Source organism: Etheostoma cragini, chromosome 1 (assembly GCF_013103735.1).
Source record: "Etheostoma cragini isolate CJK2018 chromosome 1, CSU_Ecrag_1.0, whole genome shotgun sequence".
In the NCBI taxonomy this organism is placed as follows: Eukaryota; Metazoa; Chordata; class Actinopteri; order Perciformes; family Percidae; genus Etheostoma; species Etheostoma cragini.
Window position 1 is genome coordinate 5,246,228 of NC_048407.1, and position 14,702 is coordinate 5,260,929.

The 14,702-nt window shown below is 39.7% G+C and overlaps 1 protein-coding gene across 2 annotated transcripts in view; it reads left to right on the plus strand.

Moving 5' to 3' along the window:
- adamtsl3 (ADAMTS-like 3) overlaps positions 1–14,702 on the plus strand; it is a 211,393-nt gene that overhangs the window by 136,255 nt on the left and 60,436 nt on the right. For both annotated transcript variants that reach the window (XM_034867570.1, XM_034867580.1), the window contains exons 8-9: positions 9,624–9,698; positions 12,292–12,449. In XM_034867570.1, the coding sequence (XP_034723461.1) occupies positions 9,624–9,698; positions 12,292–12,449 (233 nt within the window). The remainder of the gene's footprint in view (positions 1–9,623; positions 9,699–12,291; positions 12,450–14,702) is intronic.

The following is a 14,702-nucleotide window of genomic DNA, read 5'->3' on the forward strand; positions in this document are numbered from 1 at the left end:
TTTCAAAATTGCTTGAATCCGACATATTAGTAGCAACACATCACAAAACATTGATGATAGGGTAACTGGCCTATAGGTAATGTAGTCACTAACGTGACACAGAGATAATTAATCCTAAAGACATGTATGTTTAATAAAAAAACAGTATTTATAAAATCATGCCAACAAGTATTATTTTATTAGCTTAGTATTTTACGCGCTACAAAGGTATGTATAAAGCTTTAGGCCGCTCTACATGTAATTGCAGGCACAGTTTATATACGAAACTTAATTTTATAATTTAAATGTAGTAGGGGTTCCTGCTCTGTCTCTCTTTCAGTCAAACCATGACATAGTGGTCTTTGGATGCTTTTATGTGGACCTTAGGGGTCCCCTAAAACTGTATCTGACGTCTCTTTTATGTAGACCTTAGTGGTCCCCTAATACTGTATCTGAAGTCTCTTTTATATAGACCTTAGTGGTCCCTAATACTGTATCTGAAGTCTCTTTTATATAGACCTTAGTGATCCCCTAATACTGTATCTGAAGTCTCTTTTAAATAGACCGTAGTGGTCCCCTAATACTGTATCTTAAGTCTCTTTTATATAGACTGCAGCGGTCCCCTAATACTGTATCTGAAGTCTCTATTATATAGACCTTAGTGGTCCGCTAATACTGTATCTGAAGTCTCTTTTATGTAAACCTTAGTGATCCTCTAATACTGTATCTGGAGTCTCTTTTATATAGACCTTAGTGGTCCCCTAATACTGTATCTGACGTCTCTTTTATGTAGACCTTAGTGATCCCCTAATACTGTGTCTGAAGTGTCTTTTATATAGACCTTAGTGATCCCCTAATACTGTATCTGAAGTCTCTTTTATATAGACCTTAGTGGTCCCCTAATACTGTATCTGAAGTCTCTTTTATATAGACCGTAGTGGTCCCCTAATACTGTATCTGAGGTCTCCTTTATATAGACCTTAGTGGTCCCCTAATACTGTATCTGAAGTCTCTTTCCCGAAATTCAGCCTTGTTGCAGAATTACAGCCACTAGAGCCAGTTCTACAATGAGCTTTCCTTAGGACGTGCCATTTCTGAGTTTGTAGCTATTGAGGAGGAGAAGGGGGGGGGGCCTGATCTAGGTCCACTTCTAAGCCTCATGTTTACCAAGCTAATCCTTAAAACTAAACACACCAGACTTTAAATCTAAAATACCCTTACAGCCCTTTCCCTGCTCTAAATGTTGGCATGTCCTTCCTCATTCAGTCCTCCGAAAATCCCATGTGCTTTGTAGGTCATTTAAAAAAATATATGACTATTATATGAACATGACCTCAGCTCACACCTTCATCCGGTTGCATGACTGTAGACCTCTCTAATTGAATTTTATTCATAGATCATAAATCATAATTACAATTATCTCAGGACACTTTACAGAGTAGGTCTGGACCACACTACCATTTTCTAAGATCCATCAATTCCGACAATTCCCCCCCCAGCATTTAGTTTGAAAAAACATTCTTTTAACAGGCAGCAATAGTGGAGTGTAACTAATACATTTACTCCAGTACTGTTCTTAAGTCCAACTGTTGAGGTACGTGTACTTTACTTGAATCTTTTCTTTTCATGCCACTTTCTTCTTCTACTCCGCTACATTTCAGAGAGAAATATTCAACTTTTTACTCCACTACATATCTGACACGTTTAGTTACTTTGCAAATGAAGATTTTTTGCACACAAAACGCATGTAATTTATAAGTTCTCTATGGAAGTTGCAACACATTTTCACTCCCAGCGTGTCAACAAGCAACGCTTGGTAAATGCCTTTGGCATTAGTAAATTACCCATAAAGTCTCCTTTAGCGTCCTATCTAAACGCCCTTGGTGGCGTTACTTTATAACGCTCTGGGTCGGCCTATATGGTTAACTGACATGTGGCAAAAGAACGGGTCAGTTATGTTTAGGAAACATGGTGGGTGGGGTTATGAAATGTACGTTTCAGTGACTCGTGGGACAAGAACAAGATTGTTGGTCTCTCATACTACTCACATCCGTTGTCGCTCTTTATACTTGTCATCTTACAGCGCGGCAAACGAGCTGCTAAATAAAATCTTAAAAGAAAATGAAAACACACAGTTGACATTAAGGTTAGGGTCATGCAATTTAAATCATCTAATGAAGTGGAGTTAATGTGGAGTCCATACCGATTGCAGTGGTCTTCAGGGTTGGTTTGTTGTTGCATAAATAGATCGAAACAAGAAGTCGAGGAGCTATCTATTAAGGGCCATGAGATACAGCCAGGGTGGCTATGGGAGGTACATAGTAAAGCTGGATATTGGTCTGCTGAGACTTTGGCTCCTCACCTGTCTTGGCTATGTGTCGGTCCTTGCTGAATTGGCATCAGGCCTCCAGGAGCCATTTGAGCTTTGGCCTGCTCTTCTCTTATTGCCTCCAGCATTTATTTATGAAGGCTGGACTATTAAAAATGCCATCTGGCTACAGAAACCCACCCACTAGCAGATGGAGCTACACCATTCACCTATCAATGACTTTTTTTCAATGACTCTCACAGGTTTTCATAAAATGTAACACCCAATTCTTTTGGCTTAGAGTTGATTAAATCTCAAAAGCAATGTGCATGAAAGGATGAGCCAAGCTGAAAATGTGTGATTGGAAATGAGTTTTAATCAGTTTCTATCTTAGTTTTAGATCAACAAACCTGGCTCAGCATCGATCATTCAGCCTGTCACTAAAGATTACCGGCAAAACTGCTGACAGGGAAATCAGTATTCATTGCTTGTTGGAGTTTTCTTGACTATTGATAGATGAACAAACCGGCCAACCAATAAATTTGTAAACACTTAATGTTCTTTTCTCAGCATTTTTTGCTGTGAATAAAAGTCTTTATGTGAAAAGCAAATACACTGCTGCATATGTCTCTCAATTTGGAATAGAAGATTGGTTTACTATCTGTTCCCTTCTTCTTTTTAACTTTCACTGCTTGATAGAACTGGAGGCTCCAGCAGCACAACTAATAGCTTTACAATATTGGAAATATGAAAATGCAATTTCCACTGGGGTGAAATTTTGTTTAAATGTTCCCAGGACTCTGCTTTCCCCAAGTTCTAAGGGGTTAATCAACATATTGGCACTATATAAACACACACATATACATATATATACTGTATATATAGTATATACACTTATACATACATACATAGTATATTGTAATTTGATTGTGAATGCAGTACCTAAGTGATTTATTTCAGTTTTGGACTTATTGCTAACTATAGCTGTCCAATTAGCTGACTCAGCCCATAGCCTCTGTAAGTCTCGGAGGCTAGCTAAAGCGCTAGCATGGCAGAAGGATTTATATTGTCCCAAAACTGCCTTGCAGTAAATATATGTATACTTTTATTATACTTTTATTAATCCCCTCTGTTGTTATTACACACATTACACACTGGCCTGAAATACAAACACATGCTCAGTACCTATACCGTCGGCTTTGAAAGTTTGGGCACCCCAGTTAAATTTTTTTATTAATATGCATAAAGAAGCCAAGAAAAGATGGAAAAAATCTCCAAAAGGCATCAAATGACAGATGAGACTTTATATAATATGTCACAAAAGCTTAGATTTTATTTCCATCATTTACACTTTCAAAATAACAGAAAACAAAAAAATGGCATCTGCTAAAGTTTGGGCACCCTGCAGTGTTTCTAGCATGCACTGCCCCCTTTGGAAAGCTGAGACCTGACAGCGTCATGGATTGTTCTCAATCATCATCTGGAAAGACCAGGTGATGTCAATCTTAAGGTTTTAAATGCCCAGACTCATCTGACCTTGCCCCAACAATCAGCACCATGGGTTCTTCTAAGCAGTTGTCTAGAAAACTGAAACTGAAAATAGTTGACCCCCACAAAGCAGGAGAAGGCTATAAGAAGATAGCAAAGAATTTTCAGATGCCAATATCCTCTGTTTGCAATGTAATTAAGAAATGGACGCCATCAGGAACAGTGGAAGTTAAAGCAAGATCTGGAAGAACAAGAAAAATATCAGACAGAACAGCTTGCAGGATTGGGAGAAAAGCAACTCCAAACCCAAGTTTGACTGCACGATCCATCCAGAAAGACCTGGCAGACACTGGAGTTGTGCTACACCATTCCACTATAAAGAGATCCTTGTACAGATATGGTCTTCATGGAAGAGTCATCAGAAGAAAACCTCTTCTACGTCCTCACCACAAAAATCAGCACTGGAAGTTTGCAAATGAACATATAAACAAGCCTGATGCATTGTGGGAATAAGTTCTGGGGGGGGGGGGGGGGGGGGGGGGGGGGGGGGGGGGGGGGGGTACAAGGTATTAACTCTGCATCGTGCCCAAACTTTTGCAGATGCTACTTTTTAATTTTCTGTTATTTTGAAAGTGTAAATGAAGGATATGAAATCTAACTTTAGGTGTCATATATTATGTCTTATCTGTAATTTGAGGCCTTTTGGAGATCAGCTACCAGTCCACACTGTGTACTTTGGTCCATATGTGGACTTGAACCAGAAACCCTCCAGTTCCCAACCCAACTCCCTACTGACTGAGCTACTGTCACCGCCCTACCTTCTTTTAGTTTTTTTCCTTTCCTTTTTTTTTAAATGTATATGTTGACTCAGATTAACACACATTCAGAGCTGGCTACTTTGGCTACTGTATCAATATCTGTGACGCAACAAGTCCCTCCCTACCCATTGGTTTGATTGGTTAGGTTTAGGCATTAGGAGTGTGATTGGTTAGGGTAAGAACACCAGGGTTGTCCAATCAGAGGCAGAGTAGGGCGGGACATGTCTGCACCATCACATTTGCTCAGCATTAGCCGTTAAAAGAGCTTTTGATGTCTGGGACCACGGCTAGACTAGCAGTCCTGGGCTGAGTCAGCCAAATTAACAGCTGTACAGCTAACTGAATTCACTAACTAACGGCAACTAACTACAGTTAGTGGTTACTTTAGAAAGCTGCTGTAAGCTTGTTTTAGCATCAAGAAACATTAGCCTAGAGCTAACATTAGCTGTTCAAAATTCTGTAAATCACCATGATGCCGCATTAAGGTTATGGAGATTAATCATGACACGGTCAAATTAGTATTCAATGATGAAATCAAACTTCAAGACAAGTTCTAATTGTTTCACTTGAGGTCAAGGACAAAAATTCATGACACAATTATAATGCTCTCAAGAAAGCAAATGTAAAACCACCTTTTAATTACATTTTAAGGTAATTTTAACATATAAAGCTAAGTAGTTTATTCAATTTTGATAAGAGGGCCTGTCATGACATGTTTATGACAGGTTAGGTTGTCTAGGTTAATGTCAATTTGTCATTACAAAGACATTGACAGGATGTACTGTCTTTCTTTATGTCAAGTTCTCATGACACAGAGATTGTTGGCTTCACTAAAGTCAAGTTGTCATTACAAAGACATCTCGGACAATTCTAATTTTGCATTAAAAGTGTCATTTACCAAATAACCAAATATCTACAGTCATGAACACTCAAAATGACTCCTTCATGTTCATGACAGATGCCATGTCATACTGATGACAGTGTCACAGTCTTATGAACACACAACGTTTTACTTATCATTTTGATAAGTTTGTGTTATAGGGCTCCATACAAAATGGTGCGTAGGCTTTAGGCCCACCTACACGTTATTGTAGGCCTAGTTTAATATGCAACTCAATTTTATACAATATATGTAGAAAGGGGGTCACTGATCCGTCTCTCTAACAAAAATTAAAGACCCCTTTTACTTTGTGAAATGTGAATAAGTACTGTGGGTTTCTGAGACTGGTTGGCACTGTGCAGTGGCCTTTAGTGAGACTTGTGCCGAGTTTTCCGTTGCACAACTAAAACAACTTTTGAACCAACACATGTTCCAACAAAACCAGTTCCTTTGCAGAGGCACCGTTGCTCCATCCAGCGCATAGCACCGCCCAAGACGATTGTGATTGGTTTAAAGATATTCCAATAAACCAGAGCACATTTCTTGTGATTTCTCCCAATCCCGGAATGCTGTGTAGACTGGCCAGACCTTTCTCTGCAGAGCTGTAGAGGAACGTCCGGCAATGCGAGACTAGTCAGCGGCCAATGGGTAACCTGTAAATCCGCAGTTATATTGAAAGTGTAGAAGTGTCCTCTGGTTAGTGACACTCTACCTGTCACATTCATCTGTACGTTTACCTTTCCGTTGTCAAGTTTCAGTCTCTTGTGTCCTCTCTGCTTTGCCCTCAGCTTTAATGTCCCACAAGAGGAAAGTGTATAAACCAATCACAACCACTTATGCTTACATTTGTCACTGAGTTTCTTCACCATCAGACACCCAAAGTATCAAATGTGTTCCTCCCCACCCATTATACTATTTATGATTGCATTTGTTATATGAATTGGCTACAGTATTCCCTAAAGCTTCAGTTAACTGGTCCAGCACACTTGTGTAAAATGAGCTCATAACTGTTTATCTCTATTTCATTTACCTTATTTATTTTTGAAGGTCCTTGCCCGGCTGTGCATTTAATCTTCATTTTTGAGTTCAGAAAAAAAAAATGAAAATGGCTGCTGCTAAAATTTATTTCATTGCTCCCATAAATTCTGGAAATTGCAGATGCAGTTTCCAAAGCATAATTATGTTAGGGGGCAAAGCTCTGTGACTGGCAGCCAGGGCAGCTTAATTGTTTGAGCTCAGCGCTCATTTGTTGCCAGAAGGGAAAAGTAACTCTCATAAAATGTGGAAAATAGAATTAACACTGCATTTGCCTATAAAGGTCTCGCCTCGTTACTACACCTCCTCGCTTAACCACAGAGGGAGAAACACTTCTAGTGTGAAGAGTCAGGAAGTTTTTTTTTTTTTCTTTTCTGGAAAACAGAAATCCTTCCACAGCAGTAAATACTTCCAATAGTTAAGCGGTGTGCTGTATGTGTATGCTGTGAGCGTGACCTAACAAGAGTCACATGATTGACTAGTTAGTAAGCCTTACCGACGTTTAACAGCACACATGTGTATGTTATTTAGGTCTGCAGGGTTGATCAGGGCTGCTGCGCAGTTGTAAAGCAGGCAAATTTAGGGATGCCAGTGACTGGAGTGTGGTGGTCCCCTTCAATCAGCAAAGGGCCGGAACAACAAGCTAGGAGCGCAGCCGGATTAAATGGAAATATTCCACTTGGCATAGTGCTTTTTTCGGGCCCCCTCCAAATGAATACTTTGCTATTTGGTGAATAAACAAGATTACGTATAACTGCCACATGACTATTATGCTAAAATAATTATTTAGGTATTTTAATGCATCTAATTTAAGCTTATTTAGAAGGGCCCGAGAGAAACTTGTGTAAAGCCTCTCTGTTGTTTTCTCTCTTCTTTTTAATTTTTCTGTTTTTTAACACTTTACTGCACCTGAAAGCATCACAGAAAAGGCAGTGTAACAGTTATGGCTAGCTGACACATGGAACAAGAAACACATTTTTCAATAATTGCAGTTTTTTTGTTTTACTGTAGTTTTTATTAAAGCAATAATAATAATAACAACAATAATAATAATAGTATATAAAACTATACATGTTTAGATAAAGTCTTAACTTGGAAATATTAACTGTTCTTTAATTAACACTTGTATGGACTTATTTATGTTTATAAGCAACTTATAAGGCCTTAAAAGTGTCTTAATAATGTGAATTACTGCTTATTACAAGCATTTCAAAATAAAGTGTTACCACATTTTTTAAACTAGCCCCCTAGCAGCAAATGGGCCCTGGGCATGGGCCTAGAAGGCCTTTGTCTAGCTCCGGGCCTGGTTAGTTGGACAGTGAATTAGATGTTTCTTTAATAAAGGGACTTCAGTTCAAATTAAACATGAGCTGTGCTTTCTCTCTCAAACAGTTGAAGGACTAAATACATAGGAAAGCACCTAGAAACTTAAAAATTAAAGTTATTGATTTGGATTTCCACTTTAAAGCTGCATAACATGCTGCTTATAAAGACTTTTTGAAGCTTTAACAAATAAGTACTCACACACAAAAAATATGTTCCAATTAAAGTTAACGTAGGCCATCTAGCTTAAATCTAAAGCATGGTCTTCTCCTAAATGTAACCACAAGACTGGGCGTAAACCAGGACCAGTCGGACCAGGCAAAGTTATCCAAAGGGGTTATGTTGAGAATCATGTATGTATGTCAGGCAGAATAGCGGGCAGGCGGGTACAGGTTGCAGGGTTCAGGTAGCAAGTTTCAGAGGCTGAAGAGCAAGGCAGGAGCAATAATGGAAATCAATAGTCTCAAATTGCCAGACCTATCTCCACAGCGCTCTCAATAGCCTCTGATTTTGTGAATCACTAGCACCCAGTAAGTGAAAACGGCACATCAAATTTAAATTTAGTTAACTGTTCACACAATACAGTGTAATAAAAGTGGGAACAGATGAGCAAGTGAATGAGAGAGTTAGGTGACTGGCAGGTGGATGAATGAGGAATGGCAGGTCCAAAGAGTTCCTAGGAAATACATGAGCCTGGGGAAAGTGAGAGGTCTTTGGGGACAGACTGAGTTAAATGAAAACTACAAAGAAAGACATTGGGACAACAAAAAGACAGCAAGGACTGTGATCGGTCAGCTACAATTCTGATGCCAGTAGGAATTGTTGAGAGGCAAGTACAAAAAAATAGTTATTTTCTCCTATTTAAGTGACACACTAGCAAAGTCACTGGACCCCCCCAAGCCAATAAAGCATAATGAGAGCACTTAAAGGCCCTGACACATCAAGCCCAGGAGATCTGAGACTGCTGATTTGGGGGATATTTCTCACAGCATTACATTGTTAGAATTAGTCTGGGAGTGCTTTTAATAGTTCTAACATTTCCAGATGTACGAAGTCCTCAGAGGGAATGGTGAAATATTGCTATCACAGACTGAGTCACCGAGGTGAACTCCCACTACAGTCAAACCCCACACACCCTGAGGAAGTTTTGGTTTCTCTTTTTTCAATATATGATTAGTCAAAATAGAAAAATACTTTCCCACTACAGTGAAGTTAAATAGTCTGCTAAATAACTTGTGAAACATGTTCTTGTAGACTTGTAGAATTTAGTGTCTAAAATTGGCAGTTTCCCTCTTTGTGCAAAGGGGGGACAGCAGATTGAACACATGGTCCTCACAAATCCAGATCCAGAGCACACCTAAACAGACACATGCTGAAAATACTCAGACTATTATCTTTAATGTTTTGACTCCTCGTCTTACCAGTCTGCATTTTAGGTCCAAACCTGCTATTCCACTGTGACAGTAGTCTCAGCCAACAGGAAGTCACGAATTTACAACATATTCAATATAAGCTCACCACGGCCAATTTGTAACAGTTTTAATGTTAGTAAAGCCAACTTAACTGGAGGGATGGGGGGCCATTCTTCCCAAATTACCATGAATTCCCTATTTCGGATTCTTGGAGTAGAAGGAGAATGCTGTCTAACATGCTCCAAAATCTCCCGTGCGAAAGGTGTTTGATTCTTAAGGCGGCTGTGCAGGTTTTTCTTTTATTTGCCCCCTGTCTCTATATATTTTGTATTGTCTTGTATGTTAAAATGAAACCTTTCCAACCTTGTGTCTGCCTGCAGCTATCAAGAAAGTGCTGGACATGCCAATAGGAAGCCGCTTTCTCAGACTCAATGCCAAAGGACCTGATATTATAGGTGAGTGACAACAGTTCAGTTCAGTTCTGTTCAGTTCAGAAAAGTGTTATCTTAGTGTTTTGCAGAATTGGTAATTACCATAGAACTGAAATGGATAGAAAGGCCATTTCCATTCAAATCAACGTAGCAGAATGGTCAGAGCAGCACTTAATTTTGTACCATTGCCAAGGTAACGTATAAACTTTGGTAAAAAACGGATTTCCTGCAAGCCTCAGAGCTGAGGTTCTACAGTACACAGACCAACGAGCAGTGGAGTAGTAACACTATGAGGCAGAGAGCCAGTTGCTTAGTGAGTTTTATTTAACAACCTAATGCTTCATCCACACAAAGCACATTGCTATTTCCAGATGAGCGACTTTGTCCATCTCATTTTCTGTGAACAATGTGGCGAGGGGGACAGCAGAGTTAGCAAGCTAACGCTAGCCAACTAGCAAGTCGGCTAGCTGGCTTGCTGGTCCCACCGTGTTTTTATGGTGCTTCTGTTACAGAGAGTGAGCCTACTGCATGCTGGGTCTAGTGGTCCGATGCCGCTGGGCCGAACTGTCTCTCCTCGCTCCACGCAGCTCCGAGAACGTCTCTTTTGAGCTGTGTCTGACCCATAATACATCCATGGCCGGGCCATTTCTCCTCCCCGCCATGGATATATTAAGCCAGTTGTGACCAAGGGGGTAAGCCTCTCCTCTCTAGGCATAGCTTCCATGGCGCCATTTTAATGCTATGAAGCCATCACCTGCAGTTAGCATCCCATTGACTACCATTCATTTTTACGCCACTTTGACAGTGAATAACTTTACATCTGAAGCTTTTCAAGACTCTACATGTCTTTTTTTATTTCTAAAGAAACACGAATATGTATAAAAGTCTCTGTTATTTTGTAGCTCACGTTATGGCTCCGTAGCAGATGTTTTTGTAAAAATAGGCTAACGTCATAACCGCATGACGTACCGTTGCATAGTCAACAAATCTCTGTATTGTCAGGAAAAGCGTGCAGACAGGTTTGACTTACATCAGCTATTTAGGTTTAATTACTAATGTTAACTAGCATTTTAGTTAGAGGTAATTAGCCTGTGCCTACATTATCTCCTTACATATACCTACCCTCTCCGTTACTGCTGATTGGGAATCATTGAGATTTCTCTTGGCACAGCTACCAGAAGATTTACACTTTTCAGACAGGTTGGTCACATCACATCTGCGTCGTCAAGCTCAGTTGGAGGCGGCGCAGTAGCCATCACCGGAAAAGGGCTTTTATTTTTCATCACTGGTCTCTGTCCAGAACCATGGGATTTGTTAGTCAATTTCTTTAACTGTCTAGGGTTATGACACAGTTTACGGCCCCATTATAATGTGTTTACACCACGCGACTAACAGCAATCGTTGTTATGTTGTGTACTTATCGATTGAGCACACCTGTAGCTGCCAGTAGCTCCTCAAATGATGCTGACTGGTTTTGGTCCGCTCGTAGTTCAGACACAAAGCTTTTACTTAAAGCCTGACAAGACAGATTTTTGGGTTATTTGTTAACCCGTGTTTCTTGAGTGATTCTTGAGTAATATCGCGAGAATCCAGCTGCCGTGCAAGGTAAACATTACCCTCAGTCGGTCTTACATGTGGGCACTTATCAACACCTGACTTTATACTTATGTGACATTAGCAGCTATCATTGCTTTACTCTAATGACGATAACAAGCCAAATATGTGGCCTGTGCTTACTATTTTATATCTTGTGTGTAACGTTTTTCATCTTGCTCTTTTTTCCCCTGTCTACATCCGTGTCTTGATGTCTTGATTTTTGACTTAATTTTTGCTTTGTAGAACTGTACAGTCTGGTTGTCTGATGGTTTCTCTCCCCAACAAATTGTTCTTTCTCCATGTACATTTTGTAGTAGTTTAAATCCTGCTGCACAGCAAACTTTAGCTTAGAAGTTAATATTTGTTTCTGTATTAGATAACAGATTATTTTCTTTTTTGGGTGCATAGCCTACAGCACATTTTACACCCAACCTCCTCAGGTCTGCTCATCATGTTAAAAGGAATATTCAAATATGAAGTTAGAGAGACACTATTATGGTTTTGGGGGATTTTTCCCATCTTTGAGTGTGTTAGATAGTTTCATGTGTATGCAATAGATGTATAAAGTACAACTATAACATTATATTCCAAATGGAGCTTTCTCTCCCACAAACAGCAGTTTAACCCAACTGCCTGAAACACCTCGCCCACATTCCTGTTTAAAATTCTTTTTTGAAACCTCAATTACTGATGAAACTGATTGAGAAAGCCAGCCTAGTTCTTCATATGTGCTGCCGATTGGTGTTGCTTGAGCAGTGGCTTATATGAATTTGGTTGGCAAATCACAAAAGAATGGGCCAAGAGCTTTGTGTTTCAGACAGAGGAGCTGCAGCAACGGGCATTATGAAATACATAATTTTTTTTGAACATCAAAGCATGTAAACCTATACTAGTAGACCCCAAGAGTAAAAAAATGACTCGGAAAAGTTAGGAGTATAATTGGGTTTTTTTAAAACATGGAGTTGTTACTGTTAAAGTTACTGTACAGTAAAAAATGTCCATCTTGCTCCTTGTCCCTCAGTTATCGAAGCCATCTCTCTTCAGGGGAGGAAGGAAGAGACCACTCTGGTGTCTAGCGGCTCATATGTGATAGGAAACACCTCCCTGGACTTCCAAAGAGGGACAGACCGGCAGACACTCAGGACACACGGCCCACTCAACGCTGATTACATTATCAAGGTGAAAAAAGGAAAAGCGGACATGCCTAGGTTTATAGCCAAACAGCCGGGGGACTTTTAGCTTCAGATGTAGATATTTTATTAGAGATATAAAACTTACATAGATTACTCTGTTCCTTATTATTACACAACAATTTTTACTTACTTAGATTGTTAGGCTGTTGCCAGCGCTACTGCTCGTGTCCCTGCTGGAGAGGTCTGCCGAATTGAAAGGTCCCATGAAATGGTGCTCTTTAGATGCTTTTATATAGACATTAGTGGTCCCCTAATTTTGTATCTGAAGTCTCTTTTATATAAACCTTAGTGGTCCCCTTATACTGTATCTGAAGTCTCTTTTATATAGACCTTAGTGGTCCCCTAATACTGTATCTGAAGTCTCTTTTTTATAGACCTTAGTGGTCCCCTAAAACTGTATCTGAAGTCTCTTTTTTATAGACCTTAGTGGTCCCCTAAAACTGTATCTGAAGTTTTTCCCCCAAAATTCAACCTTAGTGCAGACTTACAGCCACCATAGCCAGTCCCACAATGAGCTTTCCTTAGTATGTGCCATTTCTGAGTTTGTAGTTTTTGAGGACTAGGGGATGGAAACTGGGAGTGTGCTCGTTTGAAAGCCATAAAGTCTCTCTCTCATGGTTGGGCAAAGCAGAGAATGGGGAGGTAACCTGGCCTGCAGATTCCAGATCGGCCCATCTGAGCTTTCATTTTCTCAAAGGCAGTGCAGGATACCCAGGGCTCGGTTTACACCTATCTCCATTTCTAGCCACTGGTGGACCATAGGCAGGCTGGGGGGAACGCATATGACATGTTTATGCCATGGGACCTTTAAACAGAAGTTAATCTTCCTATTTGTACTGACTGTATTGTTTCACAATCCCTTTTATTTTTTAGTTTTAATGAAGAGAAGCATTTGAGCTTAACAGGGCCTCCACACAGTGAGATGTCTTGCGAAGATAAGGCATTTTGTAATGACTTCACTACTATGATCCAATTTTAACACCATTCTACATTTATAAAGGTTCTGGTGATATTCTGTTTTCTTCTTATCAGCAAATCTCATGAAAAGGCCCAAACCAACAATGAATGATTCCTACTAACTAGTATTGTATTTGTGTGTGTGTGTGTGTGTGTGTGTGTGTGTGTGTGTATGTGTGTGTGTGTGTGTGTCCAAAGCCTGATATATAGTTCACTTTGTGCCGTAAAGCTCCATTGTTGTCCAAAAATGTCAGTGAGTCACAGTGTTGCACTGGGTGACGCGTTCCCTCATCACCATGAACAACAAAGTAGTTTATTTTGACTCAATCACTCTCACACACACACACACCCACACCATCCTGCTGCCATAAATACCAATTGTGGAATGTAACAAAGTACAAATACTTTGTTACTGTACTTAAGTAAATTTTTCACATATCGGTACTTTACTTAAGTAGAATCAGTTGTGCATACTTTTGAGTTTTACTTAGTTGCATTTTGCGGGAATTATCTGTACGTTCTACTCCACTACATTTCCACAACGTTCCATTACATTTTCGTTACATTTTATGATCAGTTTTCTCCCCTGTCAAAACTTCTTCCTGTGCTGCCGGTGTTGCACCAGACTGAAACAACGCATGCACTAAGACAAAAAATGTGTTGGTCCACCCTTCTACAGCTAGGGGAGACCGTGATAAACCCTATTTCCACAAATGGTGGCATATTCCTTTAAGTACTGAGATTCAGTACTTCTTCCACCACTGATAAATATTCACCACAGCAACAAATGTGCAGCTGAAAGTAGTCCCCAACAAATGCGCTATTTACTCCTCTTTGAGTAAGGTTTTCTGACTCTTCAGTCTATATGCAATTCAAAAACAGCTTGATTTGCACATGCTTAACAGTTTAATATGACATTGCAGCTGCCTACGTGGTTTAGGACCCACTGATGGTCCGGTAGAAACAGCAGCTTCTGGTAATGCTATGCATGCTACAGATTAAAGTAGTGCTTCTGTACTGTTGGGTTGGATGGTCACTATGCTTTTATTTAACTCTGTGCTTTTACTTTTTGACAGTTATGCACTATATGATACGCTAATACAGTGGGTTTGCTTTACGTTACAGATAGAAGGTTAATAACATTAATTAGTTATAGATATGACACATTGCATTCTGTGTTTGAAAACTCAGTTTGTATAAGACATGTTCAGTCATAGACGTAATTTACAGGGGGGAATCAAAACTGGCCAGTACAACCCACCTCAAAAACCTATTATAATTT